Raw genomic sequence first — 26,570 nt, 5'->3', positions numbered from 1 at the left:
CTTTCCCAACCTGAATATATATGCATCTACTCGCTCTGTCTCACAAATCTATCCAGACAGTTCCACTGGTCCAAAACTCAAGTGGTCCACTTGAAGCACGAATGTGTTTTTCTTCCCGCTCAATAGTAAAAAACTACACCAACACATATAGCAGATTTTCTTTATTACAATTTTTGCCTCTTGTTTTCAATCAGGTGAAGAAAAATACATACCTTTTGTTCAGTATAATAAAATATGTTAACTTTATTCATTTAATGAAGAAAACAATGACAACAAGAAAATAAAAACAGACACAATCTGTCTCTCCCATGATGTAAACTCGGGGAGCTGCTGCACAGCGTGGCAAGCCACCATGGGGCATCGTGTCGGGTGGTGGGGTGCAGAGGGGGAGGAGGAGGGAACACGAGGGGCGTGGGGGGGCGACAAGATAAGGCCAGAGACGTAGAAAGACTGAGCGAGGACGAGTGAAGAGTGCGCTGCTCCGGGACTTGGCGCTGACGAGAGCAGGCAGGCTGGTGTTCAGGAGTCGGGGCAGCTGCCGGGCAGTTCAGAGGTCGCTCTCGCCGTACAGAGCCGTGGAGAAGGACATGTAGTCCAGGGCCCCGGGAACAGCATCCGGCCCGGTGTACGGGGCCATGCGGGCGATGCAGTAGTCCGCCTGGTCCGGAGGGAGCTCGCGCCGCAGCTCGTCTGCCAAGATGTAGTTCTGTACAAGGCAACAGACATTTGTCAAATGTGTCACAACAACAACCAGCAGCAGCACTCAGAAGCCAGAACCCGACCTTGTCTCCGGCCAGCACTTTGAAGGAGGCCATGACCTGGTCAGCCGTGTCCGTGTCGGCCGTCTCCCGAGACATGAAGTCGATGAAGGCCTGGAAGGTGACCAGACCCATGCGGTTGGGGTCCACGATGCTCATGATGCGAGAGAACTCGTTCTCGCCCTGGAGGTATCAGAGAAGAGGCGTCAGCAAGTCGCCCCTGCACCGAGCCGCAGATCCCCAGGGACCAGTGAGAAGGCACGCGAGTGTGTGCTCAGATGAGGCAGTGGAAAGATAGAACTCCAAGAGTTACAACGTCAAAAAGGTTTTGACATCTAAATTAAAAACACCCACTTTATATCCAATTGTGGTGCATCTCACAAGACACTATTTGTAGTTTCAGGCAGATTAAAAGAACAGGTCTCTACTTTTGACCCCAAAACTTTAAAAAGGATCTTTCGAATAGAATTGACTTGTGTGATCAAAAATCCCCAACATTTGAATAGTTTTCTAACGAAATGATGCAAATATTTAAATCATAAGCAAGAACTATACTCATTTCCATTGTTCTGAAAGCATTATTCAAGAGTGGTGATCAGTGATCCACATTCAACAGCTTTGTAATTACTCAAACACTACCACAGAGTCAAGACAGTTTGAACATATGACTTGCTTCTTTCTTTCTTCTTTGTTAGTTACAATAATAATAACTGGCTAATTTGTTTGCTCATGCAAGGAAATAAACTCTCCCTGACCTACAGCGAGAGATAAACTTTCTAGAGTCTAGGATGTTTTTAATGATTTTGACATGGAAATAGTTTTGGGATGAAGTTCAATAAAACAAATGGAACAGCAACAGTGTCTGCTACTGACAGTAAAATACTGAGATATTTGCATTTATTTCTGAAGCACATGTCTGTCCAGACTGCGGTGAGAGGCGCAGCACCAGACGTAAAAAAAGTCAAGGGTGAAAGGTGGTGAGTGCAGGAGTCGTTACCAGGTTGTAACCAATGGAGATAAGGCAGGTTTTGAAGTCTTCAGCTTCCATCACTCCTGTTCTCTTCTACAGCGAGGAACAAGCCCGACCAGATGGACAGATACAGAGAGCCAGTGTGGAAGGAGGAACATCAGAGGAAGAAGAAAGGATGAGTAAAGAGCAGGGTATTGGAGGAAGGAGGCACCAGTTCCATAAAGTTCAGTAGAAACCAAAGCCAGAAGAAAGTCAAGGGAGAAAAAAAGAAAACAACAGTTAAACACCTCCACCAGGAAGAGAGTCGGTACCTGTGCATCGTTGGCGATATCGAAGCCCAGACTGATCAGGCAGGCTTTGAACTCCTCGGCGCCCAGACTGCCCGAGTGGTCCTGGGTGCGGGCGGCCAGGTCAGGGCGAGGCGAGGGGGTGGGGCCATGCAGCAACACATACAGCCGTGTCAGTGGCGGTGAGGAGGGGGGTGGGAAACGGTGTTGAGACAGGTGGGGGGGGGTGCACCATGCACAGGTGAGAGTGGGAGGGGAGGGGAGGGGAGGGGGGGTCATGCACAGGAGGACAGAGAACACAGCATCTTCATTAGGACGTGGCAACACACAAGCGTTCAGCCTTGTTAATGGGCAGTGAGTGATCCAGGTCATCCACGGCTCACAGACGCACACGGCTCCACACAAACACCTGCAGAGGCTCCAAAGCAACGCTCACGTTCAAGTCACTGGGTGCCTCTGCGTTCACCTCTCAAACCTGTCCATCTATCATTCTCAGTCACCTGCCACCAGTGGGCGCTGTGGCGAGCTACTGTCACACGGTTCAGCTCTCCAGTCTTGTGTCGGCACAGCATGGACATGGAGAACAAGCTCTGCCTCCATTCATGAGCTGCTGGTTCTGTCTGCTCTGGTGGGCAGAGGGACTGAGGAAGAGGCTGAGCTCACGCGGGACACGCCACTGTCGTAGAGGGGAGCTGAGGAGGAGCTAGGATACATGCACAGCTGGTTGTGCGTGTGAGCTGCTGTCTGAACTGTCTCGTAAAACAATGTGTCTGGCTCAGGTGGCTCCGCCTAAAGAGACTCCTCTGCTCTGAACTCAGCCGCCTACTGACCCGGTCGAAGTGGTTGAAGGAAGCCCGGTACTCGTTGAGCTGCTCCTGGCTGATGCCCTTGGCGTCTCGCGTCAAGATCTGGTTCTCGATTTCGTTGATGGTTCGGGCGATGGTGGTGAGCAGCTGCTCCCAGCCCACCCGGATGTGCTGCGGAAGAGACGGGAGGTTTGAAGGCACCGACTCCGGGAGCCGCAGGAGGACTCGGGCTCCTACCTCCATGGTGTAGTTGGTGTGCTTGTTGTCAAAGATGAGGGCTTCCTGGATCAGCTGGTGGTCTCCCTCCAGCTGGTCGATCTTTGGCTTGTAGTTGATGATGCTCTTCTCGTACTGGCGCAGGTGGGTCAGCTGGTCCTCCAGGGTGCCGTGCATCTCGATGGAGATGCGGCCGATCTCCTGCAAACGTGGTGGAGCGTCACATCTGAGCGAGCGGACCGTTCAGCTCTGCTCACCTCCATCTTGTTCTGGATCCAGGGCCCGATGACGTTGGCCTGGTTAGCGAACTGCTTGCGCAGGCGCTCGTTGTTCTGCTGCCGGGCGTGTTCCTCGATCAGAGCCTGGTCTCTCTGCGGCACCAGCTGCCGGACCTGAGCCACACAGACGGGAGAGCGTCACCAGCTGCACTCACCCCAGCGCTCACCCTCACATTACCTTGTTCCACTTGTTGTTGATCTCCTGCGGGTTGATGGTGGTGTAGGGGTTGGAGCCGGCGATGTTGACGTGGTACGTCTGCACGATCTTGGCGATCTCGTTGTGGATTCCCAAAATGGCCTGCCGCTCCTTGTCTGCCTCCGGGAGCGTGGCCTTGAACTGTTCGTGGGCCGTGCTCAGACCCTGGGGAGGACAGGGCCTTTAGTAGGAATACATTATTAGATCTTCTTCTGTCTCTGTGGGCTTCTCCCTTCAGTGGCGGCCACAGTGGATCATCTTCCTCCCCCTGTCCTCTGCTTCCTCTTCTCTCAAACCTCATGTCCTCCTTCACCACCTCCATCAATCTCCTCTGTGGCCTTCCTCTCCACCTTCTGCCTGCCAGTTCCAACATCTCAACCTCTTCATCTACCACTGTACTGGCTCTCTCTCTCCTCTGTACATGTCCAAACCATACAACATTGCTGGCCTCACCACCCTGCAGTTATCAAGCCAGCGAATGACGTAGTTGGATCATTAAACTGAATTGTGCAGAGCTCTGGTTGCATCTCCTCCCACAGCAGCCACAGCAGGCGTCACCTGGATCTCCTCAATGGTGTGGACGATGAACGTGTCCTGCAGGTCCTCCATGGCTCCCTCCATCCAGTTGTTGAACGGCGCCGCCCTTTTGGCGAACTCCAGGTACAACTGGTCGATGGTTTCCAGCAACTTCTCGGTTCTCTGTGAGGATAAAGGCGGGGAAAGGTCGGGGTGTCTGGCTGCTCTGTCAGCGTCACGTGATGCGAGTGGTACCTGTAAGGCTTCGCTGCGCTTCTGGGTCAGAGCTCCCAGCGAGTCCCACTGGTCACAGATCCTCTGGCAGCGCGCGTTGACACTGGGAGAGTCGTAGTAGTCCAGCTCACTGCAACACCACACACTTCATTTATAAACTGCCCTTTTGTTTGGTCTCACTGAGTCATGGGGCAGAAATACTTGTATCCACTGAAGTCACAAAACTCTGTGGCTCAGTTTTAAACAACAGCATAAAAACAACCACAAAACAGCGGCGGGCGTCAATAGAGAGAGTGACAAGTCTCGTACTTCAGCTCCTGAGCGATGGCGGCGATCTGCTCCACGCGGTCCTGGTGAGCCGCCAGGTCGCTCTCGAAAGCCTCGTGCTTCTTCAGCAGCGCTTTGATCTCCGACAGGGACGCGGTCTCGTAGTCCTGCTTCTGCAGCATCTCCTCTTTACCTGCAGGGGGCAACGGAGGGGAGAACTTCAGCACACGCTCCCATACCACACACTAAACTCTGCAGCCATCTGGATCAACTGTGCACCGTCAGTCCAAGCCTCGTGGATGGCAGCTTTCTGGCGGAACTTCTCAGCCAGGTGGTCGAGCCTCTCCAGTCTCCGGATTTCATTGAGCAGCCACTCTTCATAGCCCTTCTCCGCTCCCTCCAGACTTCCCCACGCATTGTTGATGTCCTGTAGGCAAACACCTGATGAGCATCCACAAACACTAGAGCAATTACAGCGTCATGACAGGGTCATGACAGGGTCATGAAGGAGCAGAACAAAGAGAAAATCTCATTTTTCCTGCCCATTTTTCACCCTCACTTGTAAGACTATTTTAGCGGCTCTAAAACATGTGGGTTAAATTGGATGAAAACCTAATATACTACAGATGGGATCACAGGTAACTTGACAGGTAAGTAGTCAGTCCACACTCAGTCATGACTCAGTCATCCAGCTGCCTTTAACTCTCACTTCCACTCTTCCTACTGACCACTTCATTCTGGTGTGGTTCTTTATGTCAGGGAGTCTTTTACTGCCTCCAGTATTCACCACCACACTCCTCAGTTGAAAACACGAATGAAACCAGAATGATCAGATTGAAGCTCCATCCCATAAGCTCAAACATGCAGTCCAGTGATGAGCCGACACTTCGCTCCATAAAGTGTAAAGAGGAGCAGTTTCTGTGCTTCTGTTGTGAACTTTCTTTAAACTCAAACATCCGTCCACCAATTTAGTGGCTTTCATCAGGGATGTTTTGGTTACGACTGCTGATCACTGCACCTGGAATTAACAATGTTCCCTGCCAGAGAAACTTTGTTGGGTTGTCCATCGTTGATGTACACAAATGATTTATCATTATCTATGTATTATCTATTCGCTTATGTAACTACTTACTGCATGTATATTTTATTGATTCCGCCATGACACGTTTATATATCGTGGGTGTCTAACTGGTCTTGTGTTACTTGTTGGCTAGTGACTTGTGACTTTTTTGTGGACATCTCTGACGTTTGTTGTCTATCTTTCATGTGATTGGTATGTGTCATGGCTGTCATGAGCTGCTGTGACACAGTGGGACTTACAAATGAAACTGTGAGATGGCTCCACTTCTCTAGTGCTAGCATTAGCCAACCAAAGCAAGTAGCTAAGCTTGCTAAGTTGCTCAGTCAGCAGCCATGTCCATGTTATCGCGGCACGTACCGAGACCATTTTTCCCTCCGAGGGCATGAAGGCGGGTCGGTTGCTGAGTCGCAGCTTGGTCTGCAGGGTGTTGAAGTTGATCTCCAGCTGGCACTTCTCCTGGACCTTGGGCGGCTTGTGCAGGCGGCGGTAGTCTCTGAAGTCCTCCAGCTTCTGCTGCATCGCCTGCATGGTGTTCTCGGGCATTCGGTTCTCCAGCCACGGGATGGTGCGGCGGATCCACTCCAGCAGCTGAGGAGTGTGTGTGTGTGTGTGTGTGTGGGAGGTCCAGTAGGCGAAGAGTGTGGAGAAGAGAAGGGAAAGAAGAGGAAGTGAGGGGCATGCAGGGAAGCAACGGAGCAGGAGGAGAGTGACGGTGTATTGAGTCCACAGGAGAGAAGAACATCAGTTAGCAGAAGGAACTGGTGACCACCTTCTAACTGGCTTCACAGTTATCACTGCAGCAACATGTACGACTGTCTTAGGAGCTGTGGCACTTCATGTACTGCGTGAGTTCTGGTCTTTAGACTTATGTTTCTGCCTACTCTGCGTCTGCGTGAGCACCCGGGACTGAGGGTGGCGGGAGCAGCTCAGACAGCAGGAGAGAGAGTCAGAGGGGTGGACAGGAAGTGCGGGACAGAGGAGGAAGAGGCGGGGTTTGCTCACATCACTGGCCAGCTTCTCATAGTCCTCCATCAGCTGCTCGTTCTCCTGGTTGACAGCCAGCACCTTGCAGATCCTGTTGGCTGCCGTCTCTGCCTGCGGGGCGGTGAGAGAAACGGCGTCAGACACGGCGGTGGCGGCGGCGGCATCACTCTGGCCAGGAAGCCAGTGCAAAGCAGGGCATGAAGCGCGGCCTGGGCTGGAGTGAGGCACGGACCCGGGAGGCCCGGCCGAGTTTCCATGGCAACATGTTGACAGTAAACTCAGTCGGTTCAGGATGAGCAAGTGTAGCCAGTAGAGGTAGACGATAAAGAGAGAGAAGAGTTGGAATGAAGGTCATGAAGAAGGAAGTCATGTGACAACTTCATGTGGAGTCATGTTCACTGCTGCTGTGTTGTTCGACTGAAAATGTCATGAACGTCCCGCCGTTCTCAAGCAAAACCTTTCAGTCATCTTGCAGATTTAAATGTAAACATGAATCTCAGGGTTGCGATATGAACGCATGTGTTGAAGGATGGAAGAGTGAAGTAATTACCCTGTCATACTACAGTACATATAGAGAGCTTCACTTCTACCTCACAGAATTCCCTTCCAGTATCTGCTTCTGAATGTCACCAGCTAAATGATGGTGCTCAGGAGCCTCCTGCGGCTCTTCCAGCTCGGGCGTGTCCCGTCACGGTCAGCTCCACTGCTAAATCACCAGCCCCTCACTCCAGAGCCAGATCCAGAGATACTTCAACTCCTCCACTTGTATCTCAATGAAAATATATTTGGTTGTACTCTCTGAAAACCTTTGATATGAAATGTCTTCTGCGATTCAATTTAGTTAAAACCTAAACTAAAAAACAGGGTATTTGGGTGAGGGCTCAGGGAACAGTTATTACACACAATAAGCAACATATTCATGTGTATTTGCAGCATATTAGGCAGTAATTCATCAATCTTAAGTATTTATTGGTGTCAAGCAAAGACTGATGAAATTATATTCTGAAAGTTCAGGGTCAATAACACCATAATTACCAAGTATTCATTATTTAATTATTTGTTATTACCAAGTCAGAATGAAATGGAAGAATCACGTCACGTCCAGAGCCACAGAGAGTGACTCAGGTGTGACAACGTGAGCTGGACCTCCACCGGGTTTATAGGTCTCCGTCAGCTGAAGCTGTTCGGAGTCCACTGGGCCTCTTAGGTCCACGGGAGGGAAACAGGCATTGGAAGGGGGACGTGCTCCAGGGGAGCCAGGAGAACTGGGACGTGCAGGTCACACTCCTGAGGGCCTGCTCACAGGTCCCTGACCACCAGCTCAGGTGGAGTGGTGGTAGCTCAGTTCTGAGCCAGGAGCAGAAGCTTCCTGTCTCCAGCTCCTCAGGAGGTTCTGCTGCTTCACTCGAGACTCAGGACAAGTCCAGGTGTTCTCATGAGACTCAGGATGAGGTTTACGCTGACGTGACTGCTCATCGGGCAGGAGCTGTAGCGCAGGCTCATTCACTGAAGCCAGATGAGCTCAGCGCTTCAGGAACAGGCCACCAGACATGCTCCACCATGATCAGCTGGCTGTGGAACACTAGAGTGTAGAGGATGGAGACGCCTGAGCCGGGCCTCAGCTCAGGCAGTGAAAGGTTCAGTAGCAGGGCTTGAATGTTCAGGTGTGAAGGTCAAAGTTGGGCAGCAGTGCTGCAGCAAACGTTCATGTTTGGGTGGGTCTGTGATGAGGAACGGGGTCTCACCTTTTGCTTGCCTGAGAAGGCGTGGTAGTAACACGACACATAAGTCATGACGGCCTTCTCATCGGGCCTCATGGTGCTAATGATGTCTGCCCAGGAACAGAGGAGGAGCAGGAGGAACACAGGAGAGACAAACGCACAAGAGTAAAAGAGTGCAGAGGCAAAAGGAACCAGCAGGGGGTGCAATCACAAGACAAGGGCCACTAGGTACAACAAGCATCTCCAGTCCATCATCGCGGTCAACACCACGCTGTGACTCAGGTTCGTTATTATAGGAAAGCCAGGCGTATTAATCACCTCTCAAAGTGAAACCATGACATGTAGGAGTGTTAAATCACAGCTGAGAAAACATGCGCACTGTCAAGTGACAGCAGGAGTACATTAGAATTTGCTTTTGTTCTTTGTCGGTCACACTCCACAGCAGTTCACCACTCCTGTTTACACCTTTGCTCCTGTAACATTCAGTGGTCACTGCCCCTCATAACACAACCATGAGAAAAAACACTTCCAATTAGAGACACGAAAGGACTTTGTTTCTCCTCAAAACCACTCCAACATGTAATGCACCCACCCCAGTTTGTGACCAGACACAGCAGTGTTATATTTGAATGACTATCTCCAGCAGAGTCCCCGATCGACCGAGGAGTGACAGCTGAAGTGAAGCATACAGCTGATATTAAGCCTGGAGCTGGATCAGTCAGGTGACATGACCGTGAGCTGTGGAGGCCTCGAACCCCACAGCTGAATGTATCACCACATAACCAGTTACGTTTTATATATTCTAATATTAAAGGCAGTCCACAAAACTTACAGGATTCCTTATAAAGTGACTGACATGGTGGGTTTTCATGGATATAAACGCTGCATCAAGATGGAACCAAGGCCACTGACCAAGAGACTAGCAAATATATCAGGAAAAACTAATTCCAATGATGGTACTAATGCAATAAATGCACTGGAAAGTAGTCAAAATAGAGCCATTGTGCTGTGTGCAGCTCTTTTAACAACTGACCCTCAGCAGTGTGACTGTGTGTAGCTGAAATTCATGAGCAACTGCAACTGGCTCTCCACAGGGATTTCATCATTTCAATCATTTGATTCAGCCTTTACTTTCACCTGCGCAGCATAAACCCATGGTCCCAGTAATTACGCTGGAACAAGGGCATGACCATATAAGGACCTGGATCTTGTTGCGTCATCATGACTTGGCTCAAATGAGCATTTCTGAAGTGTGAGAGCAGAGAGTCGTTGCCAAAGTCACATCCACGTCAGAGATTCTTTCAGCGCCACCTAGCAGTCAGAACCTTCTCAGCTGTGTGTGACTTTCAAACATCCTCAGCAGAAGACTTCAGAGTTTGGTCACCAGACCAAGCCGGCGGCTTGGAAACGCCCTCCTCTCCCACCCCAGCACTGAAAAGGGACGACTGGACCGACCGCTGGACTGCTCTCATCTATCTGGAGATGCTTGTTGTGCTTCCACAAATGAGACTCCCATCATGCACGTGGTGGCAGCATGCAGAAAGTGAGGGCGAGCGACCCCTGTGGGAGGAAAGGCCACTGCAGAGAGCGGGCGTTAGAAACCGAGAGGCCTGAAGGTCAGGGCGGAGGAGGCAGGAGGATGGCCAGGCTGCGTCCTGGATACCTTCTGGGCGCCGGAGAAGGCGTGGTAGAAGCTAGAGACGTAAGTCATTATGGCCTTCTCGTCCGGACGAGCCGTGCCCACAATGTCTGCCGGGTAGAGATGAGGTCAGGGGTGGAGGGGGAGGAGGGCCAGGTTAGCTCGGTCAACATACAAATGAGAGAACAGGACGTAGGTGTTACACAGCCAACATCCACCGTCACCGTCGGGACGTCCTTTGAATGGGACTGAAAAGCATTAGACCGTTAGAGGAGTGTAGCGGCTGTCACAAGTCGGGTTCAGTGGTGGATCCATGACTGGACGTGTGTCGCAAGCCAGACGGTGACCACGCCGCCGCCTGCCACTCAACTTTGGACATAGTCTGAGGCTCTGGTCTGAGTCTCTGCGGGATGTCTGAGCTCAACATGATCTCTGTCTGCCATCTATTTTGCAGTGAGTCGGTCGAAATCAAAGCCTTTCAGAGACGCAACAGTTCACCTTCTGAAGTTCCATCGCAATAACCACCAGGACTGAGAGGCGGGTGGAATGACTGCTGTCATGTATCTCTCATCACACTGAAAGCCCACAACTGCACCGCTACACCCCTCGGGTCACACTCAGATTACATCAGTTGACCACAACATTATGACCGAGCAGATGAAGCGGGTCGATGGTGAGATGCCAGTGGATTCCAATGGTAGCTCAGGTCAACATGAAAACCAAGGCAGATGCAGACGTTTAGGAAAACTTCATACACTTTGGGTTTGTGTCGCAGAAAAGCCATGAGTGGCCGCAGCACAAGAGTTAAATCTCAGAAAACATGGGGGGAAGGTGGTCATAATGTTGTGGTGAACTTAGCCGACTTCAATTCTTCAGTAAAGGTTGAAACACTTTTAAAAATAAACAAATAAAACCCGCCCAAACGCGACTTACCTTCGGCATCCAGCATCTTGGGAATGTCCAAGTATTTCTCTGCTACATCGAAGGCTGTGTTCAGGTTGGTCATGGGGTCGTCCTGGCAACAGAGTTGACATCAGCTGGTAACTGCGCTGCACGTAGCCGCAGACATGGTCTTACCTTTCGTAGTTTGCCGTAGTCGATCAGCTCTGGACGATGCCGATGGATGAGGGCACAGAATCCCAACCCATCCTTCCAGCTGGTCAACAGAGGAGAAGAAAGTTTTGTGGAGCAGGAATGGATTTCTGCAAACGTCGACTCCTGCTTTTGTTATTACAGACTAACGTTTAGTGCCAGACAGCGGGGCCTCCTTCCACCTCAACCAGGGGAAGGCAGCAGCTCCGGTCCAAGTCTGGTTCTAGTTCTCATGGAGAGCTGAGCCAGGTTCAGAGAGTTTGCGGTCGACTCGAGGAAAGGAAGCCGCCCAGTGAGACGGGTACAACTCGGCGTGTCATCACCACCAGACATCAGTGGAAATGTCAGCATCCGAGAACAACAGGCTCCTGTCTTCTCAAGTGCACGCAGCGCTATCATCTCCGGAGCCCCACCACATCAAAGGCCCGCTCCCAGGATCTGTTCTGTCCATCTCCTCTCCCCTGGGCTGACCCCACCTTTTCATCCACCTCAGAGGAGCCCGGCGGCCCTCTCTCAATAATGCATCACACGTGCGGGGGCACCCACTCACGCAGGTACACGGCTCTGACCCCACAGCCACCCACAACATCACTGGTGCTTCATGCTACACTACACACAAGGGTCTCTTGCAGTCAGCTTCCGAACGCTTGTGCGCATCAACCTCGGAACAGGTGTTGGTCACAGTAGAGTCCTGCCATTTTCCATGGCAAAACTAACTCCACTCAAAATGTGTTTTCATCTGGTGAGAAATCATCAAGACAGCATGCAGGACATTGACCACAAAAACACAGTTGTAGCTTCCTGAGCTGCTCTGGTTTGTTGCTAAAGCAGCGTTACCTGATGTGGAAGTTCTGTATATTGACATTCTTATAAGGCGCAGTCTTCCTCTGGCACCACAACAGGAGCCCTTCTTTGGCAGACGTCTCTGTTTTGGGGAAGAAGAAAAGAGCACTGTGAGAGGCTGGAAAGCCCTGGCAGGCCACATACACTGGACACACGGTTTGGGACGGTCACACACTAGTGAGGGAGACAAACAACAGTGGGAGGAAAAGCCAGATGGCTCAAGCTCACCTTCCACAGAAATGTCTTGGATGGCGAAGCGCAGAATAATGGTCCAGATCATTCCCAGGGTCATCTTCGCATTGCCATCGACGATTTCTGTGGGTCAGACCGGAGAGCAGGGAGGTGTCAAAACACACTTTGCAACTGACCGGATCACCTTGTCTCCCTAACTTCACCTAACTCCACTGCCTGAGCTGCCGATGAAGAGCGCCATGGTTCATCACCAGCCTGTTCACGAGCCCTCTCACCCTCTAATCCAATAACCAGGGCTGCCGCAGAGCAGGGAGGGACAAACCTGGGCTGTGACATGTCAGTGCGGCGCCGGAACACGCCGCGAAAGACCACTCTGATTGAATTAGGGCTGGAGACAAGTGGCGGTCAGTGATAGATGCTGACACGTGCAGATACACGCCGGGATTAGAGCTAATAACCGCCAATGATAACCCAGGGGGCTGCAGAACAAATCCCGCTAATGCTCTTGGAAACTTCGCCGCCCCCCTCCCACCTCAGCCACCGCACGGCGGCGGCGGCGGCGGCTCCCGGGGCGCAGGACGCAGGGCCGCTCCTTCAGGAGGGATTCGAGGCAGCTAATCTGTCTGGAATGCTGCTCTGGATTAGGCGCTGCCACTCCAGCCACTGTGCCCTGGGAGTAAAGCCCTCTGTCGCTCCCACGACAGACAAAAGGCCCCAATCTCCCACTGCCACACTGACCACAGATTACAGGCTCATCTGCCGAGGCTCATTTTCACCACTCATAAAGTGGAAACTGCAACAATCTAATGACAAAACAGAGACATTTTAGCTGCATATTTGATGTTAACCCTATTTCTTGGGACAGTGTTGCCACAGTTACCTTGATGAAGTAATCAGATTACAGATTACTCTCTTCAAAAGTTACGAGCTAATTCCTTGATTTGAAAAGTAACTAAGATGACGCGTTATTTTGATACTTTCAGCAACTTCCAACAACATTTGACACGATAAAAATGACACTTTTGATCCCACTGTTCCGAACGTAATCTCATCTATCATCTGCACTGTAGTGCCAGAGTGAGGGAGACCTTCTCTTCACTAGACAGCAAGGACACGTGAGTTCGCTTCCATGGCTGGAGTTACACCATTTCTTCATGAAGGAAAATGGCAAAAACAGTGCGCCACAGTGAGTTGAGTCTGAAATGCTCAACGGCAGATCATAAACACTGGACACAAAGAACAATCCACAGGCTGAAGGGGCGACTCGAGCGGCGGGTGTCGGACAGGTCAGAGGTTAAACCCATTAGTTGGTGTTGGAGTAGAAAGTGCCTGGCTTCACAACAGTTGGAGCTTTTGTGTTCGATGGGCCCAGGCTCGTGCTCCGACTCGTGTGTGCTCAGTGTCCAATAAAAACCTCAATCACACTGTGGTTGGATGAAAATGCCCCGCCCACAGCAGCAGCAAGGCGAACACGCCTCTTCTTCCCACCAGTGAGCAGTAGTGAGCCTCCATGTTGCTGCGTTCACCCACTGAGGCGGCGGCAGACAGAACTGCCTCCATTCACTCCTGACTGTCGCCAACAGCTTCAGCTTCCGAGGGCCGCCCTCCGAAGCGCCACCCCGGCCAGACTCGCCGGATTCCGTGTCTCACAGAGCGGCGTCAGCCTCAGTGGTTGATTCGGATAAAACCGGCCGGCGCACTCACCCTCTGCTCCAATAGAAACCAGCTTCACTCCTTTACTGGCGATGAAGTCCAGCGCTTTGTTCACGTTGGAGATCTTGTGGACTCTCATCTTTCCTCTCTCTGGTTTGGCCAGGCGCTCGCCTGCAGGAGAAAATATTCAAAAACCCTCATGGACGGACATGACGTTTGACGTCTGGGTGACAGCAAGTACCAGTCCTGCAGTGTAAGGCATGAGAAGTGGCTTTACCCGAAATGACCTCGAGCAGCAGCATCAGTTTCAAGCCGTCCCGAAAATCCTCCTCGATGTTTTCAATCTGCGTGCCTGCTTTCCTGAGGTGAGAGTTGCACCACGCCGTGAAGGTCTGCAAGGGAAGAGCTGGTGATTATGACCAGGTGACAAACCCCACCATCTCACCTTGAGACAGCAGCACGGCGCACTCATGGAAGAGCCTCACTCTAAACTACGGAAGAGTTCTCCTGTCACGCGGCTCGACTCCATCTCCCTTTGACATCTGAGTTTGAAGCGGAGGATCAGCTGCTGAACTGGGTTCTCAGCAGATGGATGAACAGAAAACATCTTCCTGCAAGTCCAAACGGTTCCAGCTGGACTGGAAACATCTGGCCTGCCACTTGCGGCCCAACAGGAGCTGGTATCACTCAGCAAGGTTTTTTTCTTTACGAGTTGCCGGGTTAATTCCAGCCAGCCTGAGCGTCATCAGGGGAAGCTGCCGGAGCAGACCCCGCCCTTCATGAAGGCCGGCTGTGCCACTTGAAGAGAGCACGTTTCCAGAGTGAGGTCACCACAGACCAGGCTCACGGCGCCATGAGCAGACCTCTCAGTCCAAGAGGTTTGGTGGAGAGTGCTGATGCTTGGTGGTTGCCTTCAAGGAACTGAAGAAAGCCAAAACCAACTTTGGTTAATGGAGAGTTAAAATGGAGGACTATGAAGTGTTTTATCTTTTGGGCAGGGAGACTTAGGAGCAGGAAACACCCTGTGAGAGTCCAACAGAGTTTCAATTAGCCTTAATCCTGTTGGTAGGAGAGTCACAAGATAATTGAAGAGGCTCAAAGAGCAGACCGGTTTCAGCTGGTTTTGGCTGATCACCAAACATCCCAAAGTAGACAGACTGGGAACCGACATCCACGCCCAGCATCAGGACCACCCCTCTGTCCACGCTCGGGACCGGAGATATGGACCAGAAAAGTGATCACGATGAATACAAGTTCATTCTCTTCCATGTGTCACATTACATCACTATGACAGTAGCAAGTAGCACAAACGCTTACTGCATTCGCAAATGGAAACAAGAGTGGAACGCAGCATGAACATGATAAACCCAAGATTTCTTTCTAGTTAATGAGTCTTTCAGGAAATGACTCAGATGAGGTGAGAGCAATGTAACCAACCAGGGAGCTTTTACAAGAACAAGAGGCAGCAAATGTCAAAAACAGTCGGAGTCAAGCGCCGAGCAGCGCAGGAGTAAAGACGTCTCTAAAGTTCACGGAAGGAATGTTGGCTTGTTAAATGTGCTGCAGCCGATTCTGGGTCGCCGTCCTGCTTGGCAGGCACCGGCCATGTCACATGACCAGCCCAGCCTTTGGCGGTCAACACTCCTGCGGGAGTGTTCAACGGAGGAAAGGTAGCGAAGTCTAGCGTGGTCTCGCGAGAGCAGTAAGCTGCAGTGCAGAAGTGCTGCCTGCCACTGTCGAGTCAGGAGGGACGCGCACCAGGAGGGGGGTCAGGTTAGTATTGCAGCTGGGACACGTCTCACTCCATCCACCGGGTTTGAAGCGTATCATCCAGGCTGCGTCATGTCTTCCTTGCTGACTAGGTGAATGGTTCCATGTCACGGTGCTCCACTAATCTTCCTGGCTCCAGACTCCGCCCTCTGGCAGGGCTTCACACACACAGACCCCTGGTCACCTGACCCCGCCCTCTGCCTGGACACTGCCGACAGGTTTGGGCTAAAGCTGTGCAACAACTCTCTCAGTTCAAAGGTGAGAGGCGGCCTGAGGTCACGCGGCCTGAAACAACCCACCTCCAGTTACGAGCAGACCATTGTGTGGCACTGCTGAGATGCAGCCAGGAGTCAGCGGGGGGCGCCATAAAGTCCACCGTATGAACCACTTTATTAGGCTGGGAAATGATCTACGACTGCGATAATGTGCCGCACACCTTATCTGTCTGTGGGTGGGGTCAAGTCCGCCATGACAGAAACCCAGTTTGTGTCGTAACGTGAGGGAAGAATGAAGTGGGAGAAAAACAGAAGTGACTTTATGGAGGGGTTTGGATCTGGATGTTGTGAGCTGCGACCACCAAGGTGCTGCACCGACTCTGAACAACAATGGTGACTATTGTCACCAGACCAGGACACTCCTCCAGCCACAGTTAGAGAAGGTGGATTCAAGTGAAGTGGACACATTCCTCAGCCGGTCACATGACCAGCAGACTCACTGTCAGATTCTCCAGGGGGTTTCCAGCCTCACCTTGGTGCATGGCACCACCAGTCTCCTCTCTGAGGAATCCAGCATGTGGTCGAGTGAGGTCCAGCAGCAGGTGACAACCAAACACATCACCATTTCCAAGCTTTCGCCTGGAAATCCTCCAGCACAGCGTCACCGCAGCGTGTTGCGCAACCATATGAAGTGAAACCAGGACCTCATCCAGAAACAGACTGAGGGGATGTAAATGTTGAAGCCCCGGCCCTCAGTCGCAAACACAGAGAGCTGAGGCACCAGGGAAAAGGACAAGAGTCAAGAGAACATTCTGCTGAAGAGTTGTCCAGACTGGTTCCTCCCAGCCATCGACTCCAGGGTGGAGACATCACCACGCTTCCCATTCCACAGCAGCTACCACTGCTTCGGCCCAGTAAGGTGTGCAGCCTCAGCAGCAGGAGACTGGTGCTGGGGAACAGGAGCGCAGCGCAGCGGTCTGGGACTGGTGCGGGTGTTTGATAACTCAGGTGTTTTGGCCTTTATTAGGCTGATCAACACCTGACTTTATTGACAGACAGATCTGCTTCACTGCAGTCACTGTTCTCACCGCTGTGATCTGCAGCTGTCACTGCATGAGGAGCACAGTGAGGAGGAAAGAGTGACTGAAGATCACCAGACCATTCATGGATCACCTCTGACGTCTGGATCTGGACTTCACTGACCAGAACCTTCTCCATCCTCAGTCATCTCTCTCACTGTGTTCAAGGTGTTCTGAGAGCAGCGTGGACCAATCCAGAGGCTCCGTATTACGCAGCTTGTTTCTGCTGTTTCCTTGTAAAACAAACACGACGAGACTCATGTTTCATGTTTAGTTTTCTGTTCCAGCCGTGGCTCAACTCCATCATCAGTTCCGTTCTGAGGTGACGTTGACTCGTACTGTCAAGAAGTGACAGAGAATAAGAAATAAGGAGGTCAAGCCAATGGTGGTAAACAGGTTGTCGTGTGGCTGATGACGACTTCCTTGAGGCGTGCTTCGTTGTGGGTCACAAACCAGCTATTTTGCGCAGAGCGCCCCCAACTGAGGAGGAAGAAGGACACGGCCTGAGGCAGGGGGCGCAGCGGACTCAGGCCACCCGAGACAAAACCCGCAGTGTCAGATGTGTTTCATTCCTCATTTGTACCACCGGACCTCACAGAACTGCGACTGGGCTTCAGCAGAACTTCACCAGACACATGGAAGTCATTCACGTATGACTCTCTGGGAACCCAATACTGAGCAGCTACCTTCCCATAGTTCCACTCTAATGCAGATGGAGGGTCTCCATGATGCCTGTCCTCCTCACCCAGCATCACCACCACTGAGGCAGGAGCCCAGCACACACCGGTGCACTGGCCTAAACCACCGTAACCAAGTCACAACATCCAGCCAGCGACGCCGACACTGCAGCCTCCCAGCGCCTGTAAACAACAACGGGTTTCTCAGTGGAGTGAAGAGAAGACGCCATGACAAGAATGAGGAAACAGTAAGCTGGGCCTCACAGAGTGGGACGGAGGAAACCACAGTGTTCGCTGTTTCTCTGAGTGGAAAAAGAGGGATGAAGCCAGGAAAAGGGCTCCACAACACCCCACTCCTCAGCCTCCAGAGAACACTTCCTGATGTGTGAGGATTAAGGAGGCGCTGTGTGGAGGCTTCCACCAGAGGAGCAGAGGAGGAGTCTGGTCCCAGAGTGGAGGCCAGAGAGTCTGGAGCAGATCGTGCTGCGAGGGCGAGACTGAAAGAGAGGAAGCCACAAGACCCGCTTCACACGGAGATATCACCGCGCTCAGAGCTCATGACTCGACTCGGATCAATGGATGCAGCTTATAGTAACAACACAATAAAATCATACTTATCCATGTTGTCATGAAGATCACGATGGACTCACTGACACCAAACAAACCAATACAAAAAGCCATGTGATGGTGCAGGTCCAACAAAGAGTGATGGACTTGTGTGGATCCCAGAGCCGTTTTCCTCTATTGTCATTCAACTAACAGTCACACTGCACAACAGCCTCAGGAGGAACCAGACTCCCACACAAAGCTCCAGGTCACGTCGTGGCCAGGGTGCTACAGGTGCAGCGTCCGCTGAGAGCTGCAGCAGGTTGTTTGCAAACTCAGCACAGCCACCTGATTACACTTTACTATCACTGCTGCCTCAGCACCGCTCTGCGAGTCTGAGTCCAAGTGTGTGTGTGTGTGTGAGGACGCTGGCGGGTGGCTTCCACTGCGTCACAGCTCGATAGTGATTCACTCATCAGACTGTGGAGGAGCACTGGAGTGTGTGTTTCACCGTCCGGTCCTCAGAAAGCCTCTGATGCATCTTCACGCCGGTGTGTTACACTGGGTGGTCATGGCTCGCTCTGGCCTGGAACCAAACGCCAGTGCCGCAGCATGCACAACACCGTCCTGTTGCCAAGGCGACGGGAAGAGTCTGAAGACGGCTGGGTGGCGTTGACACACTCGCTGAGATGCAACATGCATGCAGCGAAGACACGCACAAATGTCTGTGAGGGTCGGAGTTCACGGTCACATGAGTGAAGGGGCAATGTACTGGATCAGTAGCTCGCAGCCTGTGGAGTCGCCACACAGGTCGTGGTGGGAGAAAGTTCCAGTTCAAAAGCCACGTGGAGGGAGGGCCACAATTTTACAGAGTAGCTTTGACATACATTCTTAAAGGTTCACATTCATCAAGCTACAAAATGGCTGACCTCAGCACCAATGACCTCTGAAGTGGGAAGTCGGAATGAGCGCTCAGCGAGTTCAGCGTGTTCCAGTTCTCAACATAAGACAAGAAGACACCAGATAAACAGGCCCCACACACTGAAGAGGAAAGGCAGAGTGTCTTTGTTTCATCTGCCGTATTTCATTGATTCTGCTTCCTGTTTACATTTGAGGAGGCCATCTTGGATTGTGTACTCGGAGAGGTTTTCCACCCTGCGTGATGTCACCAGGGGGCTAAACTGGGAATTCCCCAGTTCTGAAAACAAGTGGAACGCACTGGATTCTGGTTGACTCACCGTGGTCGCCGGGTCTCTGGGAGAAAGGCAGCTACATGTGTCGCTACCTCAAAGTCAAAAACCCACTTCCTCATCTCTCAGGAAACCGCAGCAAAGGCAAAGTGGGAATACACCACAAGCTAAGCGCTAACTGCTTATTAGCATGTACGGCAGAATAACAGCCCAGATGTGTTATGATATCTGCCACAGAACCACAGTGGAAGTGAGGAATGTAGCACTTAAAGGTGACGGCAGGTCAAACTCCAGTCACCAGTGGCAGAAGAGCAAGGCACGCGCTGACCTCAGCTCAGGCAAATCACATGCAAATCACAGATCAGGTGCGATGTAAATATCATAAAGCAACAGGTCAGTCAAAGAAACGCTGTGAGCAGGTTTTCCAGAGTGATGAGTCAGCGAGCGTGTTCGTGCCGCAGCAGCGTTTTTCACTGCTGACCGGCGCCTGACTGAGTGAAAGCGCTGAGCTGGGCGGAGCTACACTGCACAAAGAGCACTGTGAAAACACCAGTGTCCACGCAGGTGCGAGCTGGAAACAGCTCGAGCTTCAGCTGTTGGTACCAACGTGGGCATCAGCGCAACCTTCCCAAGCTTTATAGCGTTTTTAAAAGTGGGATCCAAAAGTTGCTACCGTTCCTTTAAAACGCTTCAGACGTGGATCCTGGACGTAGGTTAGGTGGCCGCCCCCCAGCAGCACCTGCCAGCACTTCACACTTGAGCTGGACCCACTGTGGACTCGGCCCACTCCAGCAGCAGCAGCAGGCCGGCGGGTCCCTTTGTTTCCTTTTGAGGGGCGGGGGAGGGTCTGTGATCACTTGTAATGAGATCTTCTGTGAGCACTTCACTGGGCTGCTTCTGTTTACTGTGGCAAATGAAGTGACTTGGAGCAGAGCAGAGCGCTGCTGCAGTCCAGGCGCGAGCGGCCGCCTGCAGGGGGTCAGCGGGTCGATAGCCACTGCTGATCGAAGTGACCGGGGTCACTAGCTGCCCCACTTCAGAGGGTTTGTGTCGGATCGGTCCGATTCCAACATATGAAGTCAAGTTCTGCTGAACTGAAAACTCAGCCAAGAGGGCGAGTTGTGTCCTCCAGGGGGCAGCAAGTCCAACCAGCACCAGGAACTACATGAAGTAACGTAGTTCAGGACAGAAGCTTGACTTGGATCCAACGTTCTGAGAAGTTTTTCTACCTCAGGATGTGACCTGATATACAACCTTAGGAATCGTATGAACCAATGAAGCACCCTCTATAGCAGGGTTCTCAAACTGGTCCTCAAAGGGGCCGCGGCGGGTGCAGGCCTTAGTTCCAACCACACATACCAGGAGTCAGCAGAAACATCTGATCGGATCACAGTCTTCAGACACCCGACAGGTCAAAACCTGCACCCACCGTGGCCCTCTGAGGACCACTTTGAGGCCCCTGCTCTACAGCATTGGCCGACCTGGAACCAAATAAGCCATAACCATGAAGACAAGGCAGCAATGTTTTGATGTTTGGGACGTCCATCCAAAACACCTCAGGCAGAAAACAACTCCTCAAATGTGTGAATGGGTCCTGACGGGTTTCCTCACCAACAAGAAAACCAGAGCAATAAATAATGAATAAAGGCCCATTTCATGTGACTGGTCCTCATCCTGGAGAAGAGTCTCCAGAGAGTGCTTCTCCAGGAGAAAAGCCATGAGCCCTGAGGACCACGAGGCACCTGCAGGAGAGATGATGCGACCCACAGCAGATGTTCAGTGTGTCACCTCATGTAAACAGCAGGTCATGTGACACGTTGGGAGGGAACTCCCCTCCACTGCAATCGGATATCAGCCTTCTTCAGCTCCATCAATTATTGACTCCTGAGCTGACAATGTGACGAACACGCCCCCCACCGTGCCCCGCCCACTGAGCGACTGAATGGGAAGGTGTGCCCGCCGCCTGCTCTCACCACAGGATCTGTTGACCTGGGAGGGAGAGCAGCTGCTTCACCAGGTTTGATCGGCAGCACGAGCCGGGTCCGGTCTGCAGCCTTCCCATGTGGTGCAGGAACATTCCAGGGAAACATGCAGACTGATCCCCTGCGGGCTGAGAAACTAGAGACCACATGTGACTCCAAGTAACGCCATGGACCAGCACGGCAGGAAGTGCACCGCAACCTTCAATCCCCACTCCACACTCACCACAGTGCTGCTTTGGTGGAGAACAATAGTTGCAGCAAAGGTACTTTTACATCTAAATGTGGCGAGGATTAGCTCCGAAGAATCCCGACCTAATCTGGAGCCTTCAGTCCCTGGCAACTGCCTTCTTCAGGAATGGAACTGTTGATGAGAGTCTGACCAGAGGAAATGAGTCAGTGGAAGTATGGCATGAAAATGGCTTCCAGATCGGAGGCCGCAGCTGGAGTATTTACTGAGGAGACGGTACACAACTAACCAGCCAAAACAATGGAGGAGGGAGCCACTGTCCACAGCTCTGCTGGCTTGGCTTCATGGCCACGGCTGAGCAGAGCCACGGCAGACCTTTCCAGCTGCTCGGAAACATGGTCTCAGATTTAGAGTAGCCACCAACCCAGGCCGCCTCAGCCATCTTTCCCCGCTACACGGCCTCTAACTAGTCCTGCTGGTTCCCTTGTGTCAACAGCTCGACTGGTTTTCCAGCTGAAACTCCAGATAAGAGCGACATCACGTGACGTTAGCCTCTTCTGACACTTCAGGCAGGAGTCAGAGTCAGGACTGTTTTGTCCTGCAGGAGAGATTTTCACTCGCTACAGACGTTGGGCTCCTACAGAAAATCCTGCCAGACTCCGTACAGTACAAGCGTCGCTGCTCGACCTCTGACCCCATCAATCACACTCAACCAGGCGGAGAATGTGACTAAACAGGCTGCCGGGGTCCTCACAAGGCCACCAAAAGAGGCAGAGCGCTCCCTATGAAACTGGATCCCTCACACCTCGCTGCTGAAGCCAATACAGTGACAGTTGTTGATTTCACAGTGAGGAATTCCAGCAGGCGAAGGCCACACCGCCGACAATTCACTTCTGGAAAATTCAGGAGGACTCTGCCGGACTCAGCTCAGACGCCTCGTGTTCCAGCACTCACTCACAACACTGACACCTGATGTTTCCCACCGTCTTGTTCCATGCACAACACGACCACGACTCACGCATCCACATCTGTGACGTTTCACTTCCTCAGGACTCACAGTAGGTCTATGAACCACAGCCACAGACAGCGTCTGAAGTCCCCAGGTCAAGAGCTGCTCGGGTGCCGTCTAAAGAGCCTCAGCTCTCTCCGCTCCCCACCTTCATGTACAGCTCTTTTGGGAGCAGCGGTTTGTGACTTGATGAGTCCAGTTGGGTCCAGGGTTTTGTGCAGAGGGGGCCTCCTCTCTCTGCACCAGCAGAACATCTCCAACACAGGTGTGATTTTGACACAGAGGTGCAGGTATGGCCTCTCAGGAGTCCCGGAGTTCACGTCAACACAGATGCTTCAGGACACGCTGAGCTTTCTCACAGATTCCCGAACACAGTCCTCAGCTCAAGGAGAGCACTGAGGCCCCAGCCTGATCTGATCCGTCCACCCCTGAAACATCTGCCTGGCAGTTCTACACACCAAGTGGATGGAGTCAAGACAGTGTGGACCTTCACTTAGAGCAAAAAGTAGCTTTCATTTACTCGTCAGAGATTAAAACCAAAGAAGATAATGAGACGTGTGTGCGAGCGAACACATCTGCTGACGGACAGACGGACGGACGGACAGGCAGCCTCTTCCACCCCTGCCTCTCTTGGAACGAGTCACAACCTGTTCTTCCGCTGACGGCACACGGCGGTGCCACTCAGAAACACAGTCCTCAGCAGCCACAGGGCGGAGGCATGTGCCACCGCCGGACTGTCGACCTGTGAACTGCAGTCAGCCCGGCTCATCCACCCATGGATCCCAGGGCAGTGGAGCTCAGCCGCTCTGGCTTCAGGACCCACCCTCGCCCCTCAGTGACAAGATCTATTGAAACTTAACTCATCCAAGTCTTCAGTGAGGAACAAAAACGTACAGTTTTTACCGTTTTCACTCCCACATTTATAGAAAGGTTGAATCCAAGTTAAGCGCTTCACCACCGAAAGCAGAACATTTCTGTGGTACCGCTCAGACGACACCACCATTTTTGATGCTCCACACTTTTGTTTACGGCCCTTTGTCCCCCTCCTCTGCCTTTGTTGAGGACCAGCTTTGTCGGTGCAGAGGAATCTGATGACGGCGTGGAGCTCGCGCCACAGCAGATTCACGCCTCGTGACCAGAGCGCCACGCCTGGATCCCGCTGAGAGTCCGAGCGTGAGGCGGCCACAAGCCTGTCCACTGAGTCACTCTGTGGATCAGCAGGTCTCTGCTGGGCTCCATGAAGCAGCCATCGCGTCGCAGTAGCTGCACCACTGGTTCCTTCACCTGCAGCTGCAGACCTCATGAGTCAGCAGAATCAGTCCATGAACTGATGAGGTTTCTCTGCCCACACATTCCACACCAGGAGGCATGTTGGGTCAGGAGCAGTCATTCACTGAAATATTCCTCTGCAGCGTGCGTCGCTGAAATATTCCTGGGCTCCAAGTAAAAGCCAAGCTGCCTTTGGACAGCTGAGCAGGCGAGACAGTCAGGTCGCGTTAGCACGTGACGATTAGCATGGCTAACCAAACAACATCGGCTGGAACGTTCAGATGACCAGCTCTTGCTCAATAATCCAACATTTTTCTGAGCTCCGCCTTCTATTCCGGTGTATTACCACTGGAAACCATGGGGGGCAGTGTTGCTGTTGCTACTCTAATGAGACAGGAAGAAGACAGAACAGTGGCGCAAACTCTCCATCCTCCAGTGGCCATATATTTAACAGCCTCACCGACCACCGCCTCCTACAGCGCTGCCTCCATTTCCTCTTTTGTGCCAGAGCAACGTGATCCGTCCACAGTCGCCATGTTGGTTTGCTGTTGTTATAAAGTCTGGGCTGCTCCCCCTGCTGGACAACAGCCATACCAAGCTAAAGAAGGCAAGGAAGCATGTGACCTGTGAGCAGTACATTTTCGTAGGTAAAGGGAGCATGACCGGGCCTCAAGGGCACATGACTCACAGCCCATCTCCCCCGCTGCACTAGGCTCCTCCTTCATGACTATGCTCATGTAAACAACTTCATTCCTGCACTGCAAAACTCATGTGTAAACACTGAAAGACGTGCCCTCTCTGATGGGATGAAAGTGTCAGAGGCAGACGTTTTACCTGAGACTGTAGCATCTAATCTAATCTAGTCACACGAGTCCGCGTGTCCGTCAGCCTCCACGCGTCGTGCATTGACAAGTTCTCAGGGTGGTGGATGACTAGTGGACTACTGAAATAGTCCCCAATACCAACTAACAAACTTCACCCCACTGAGGCAGGATATTAGCATTTAGCCATTAACATCACCACTTGGCTTCATTATTGACAGCTACAATTCGATTTTCCATTCTCTGTCTTAGACGGCCCACTCTATGACAAAGGCTGCTGCTGTAAGGAATCAGGCCGAGGGCCACAAAGGCCCCCGGGCCAGACGCTGCTCTTATCTTTCAGTGTTACAGAACATGTCTTCAGATAGACCTGACTAATATTCTTCTGTGTCCTCCCGTTTACAGCAGCAGACACGAGGCACCTTGGCGGAGAGGAGGTGCAGGCTGGAGGTGGGTCTGTCCGTGACCCGACACGATCAAGAGAATGTGGGTGTGTTTGGGAGCTCAGAGGTCAGGGTGTGGAAGACGGGACCCGGGAGGCATCCAGGCATGATGGAAGATGAGTCTGCTCTCGTGTCCTTATATGGACAAATGAGCCGTAAACACCTGAGCTCCTCCTTCCCGCCGCGATAAGGCAAGATAAGAAGGTCTTGTTATAAAGCAAACGTCTGGAGGCTGAAGCACAGAGCCGCCTCCAGGCTCAGCTGAGGGTCCACCTGAGACCCATGTCAGATAAGACGGCCCTCGGAGCCGGGGTTCAGGTTAAGACTTGCAACAGGCTCAAATATTTAAAGCACTCGCCGACACGTAGGGAACCTGCTAAAACAAGCTCCAGGTCTGTCACAGTTCCCCTGCGTGGCTCCATGTTTGGCCCCGCTGCTCCCCAGTTACTAAAATCCTATGAATGATACGCTCCCTGACTGAAGGAACCCAGGCAGGACTGAGGTTTCCGACCCTCAGTCACGAGTGTGGAGGACCAAAAAACACCAACTATCACAACAATCGAAACATTAAGACACGTGATGAGAAAAGCCTTGCAGCTCAGGGGCCAGTGTGGCGGGTGGCCCTGGCGCTCCAGGGTCAGAGGACACAGCGCTTTTCCACCAGCGACCCAGTAGCGGCTCCGCTGGTGACATCACACCGGAAGCAGAAGCCGGCGGCTCCAGTCAAGACTCAAAGTTGGGGAAAGAGTTTTTCCGAGAGCAGCGAGGGGCCGATTATTTCCATTTTTGGGCAGGATCCTCGCTCCCACACAAGCCCGGCCCAAACCACAGCGCTCACTCAGATTCCGCAGCGCCTTTTTTCTTCTCCCTCTCTTTTTTTTTTTCTTTTTTCAAAAGTAGGAAGTTTGGTTGACTTGACTCTGAGTGGAGCCAAATGCTGAGCCAGAGCCGGCGGCAGACCCGCGGCGACCAAACACGCCGAAACTAAGCCGAGGATTAAGCACATATTCAGGGTGGATCCTCTGACTTCCAGGTTCTGCGCTCTGAGCGAGCGAGCGAACTGGGCCTGACCCGCACCGGGACCCGCGCCACACCCCGGCCGCTCAGCGGATCCGTGACAGGAGGGTCGCTCGGCAGCCGAGCGCGTGGCTGACATCTGTTGCGCGGGGAAGGTGGGCGTCCTGACCCCCACCCCCCACCACCCTCCTCCTCCTACTCCTCCGCTGAGGAGAAGTTGCGACCGTTGCTGGCGACCTCAGCCCTCCACTTGTCTCACCTTCCTCTGCTGCTTCTCCCACGCGGGGTCCAGGAGCAGGTCGCGGTCCCAGTCGTCCTCCTGCTGCATGTAGTCGTGCTCCCCATCACACTGGTCCATGTCGCTCGGCTGGCTCTCGGCTGCCCCTCGCTGATGTGGCTGCTCAGCCCGCGTCTCCTCCAGCCTCAGGCTCCCCGGCGCGCGGATGGAATGAACGGTCCACCCCCGGCTTCTCGCGCTCGCTCTCTGGGACTCGCTTGGCTCCGGCGGCTCCTCCGCGGCGCTTCTCTCTCCAGTGTCGAGCTCCGACAGACGCGGAAACTTCGCTTCCAAGACAGTTTGAATCGATAACCAGGCGACGCCGCTGATTGGCTGGCTTCGAGACTCGGGCCCC

The 26,570-nt window shown here is 52.5% G+C and overlaps 1 protein-coding gene across 7 annotated transcripts; it reads right to left on the bottom strand.

The window, feature by feature from the left end:
• Positions 1 to 146: 146 nt before the first annotated feature.
• actn1 (actinin, alpha 1) lies at positions 147 to 26,570 on the bottom strand. Of its 7 annotated transcripts, none has more exons than XM_053844443.1 (22): positions 26,198 to 26,570; positions 14,011 to 14,125; positions 13,785 to 13,904; positions 12,117 to 12,203; positions 11,883 to 11,970; positions 11,031 to 11,109; positions 10,887 to 10,968; positions 9,978 to 10,063; positions 6,612 to 6,704; positions 5,967 to 6,197; positions 4,808 to 4,955; positions 4,571 to 4,721; positions 4,283 to 4,391; positions 4,070 to 4,210; positions 3,494 to 3,676; positions 3,295 to 3,429; positions 3,059 to 3,238; positions 2,846 to 2,992; positions 2,040 to 2,120; positions 1,756 to 1,821; positions 783 to 941; positions 147 to 706 (listed from the first exon to the last, which is right to left on the bottom strand). In XM_053844443.1, the coding sequence occupies exons 1-22, from the start codon at positions 26,294 to 26,296 to the stop codon at positions 548 to 550; spliced, it is 2,739 nt and encodes a 912-aa protein (XP_053700418.1). In that variant the 5' UTR covers positions 26,297 to 26,570; the 3' UTR covers positions 147 to 547. The 7 variants fall into 7 exon arrangements, 6 of the variants coding, with proteins under 6 accessions (XP_053700418.1, XP_053700414.1, XP_053700419.1 ...); XM_053844439.1 differs by lacking the exon at positions 9,978 to 10,063 and adding an exon at positions 8,339 to 8,424 and having other exon boundaries at positions 26,198 to 26,454; XM_053844444.1 differs by lacking the exon at positions 1,756 to 1,821.

This window comes from Synchiropus splendidus, chromosome 16 (genome assembly GCF_027744825.2).
Source record: "Synchiropus splendidus isolate RoL2022-P1 chromosome 16, RoL_Sspl_1.0, whole genome shotgun sequence".
NCBI lineage: Eukaryota > Metazoa > Chordata > Actinopteri > Syngnathiformes > Callionymidae > Synchiropus > Synchiropus splendidus.
The sequence above is the reverse complement of the archived record's forward strand: the minus strand, read 5'-3'. Positions and strand labels throughout refer to the sequence as shown.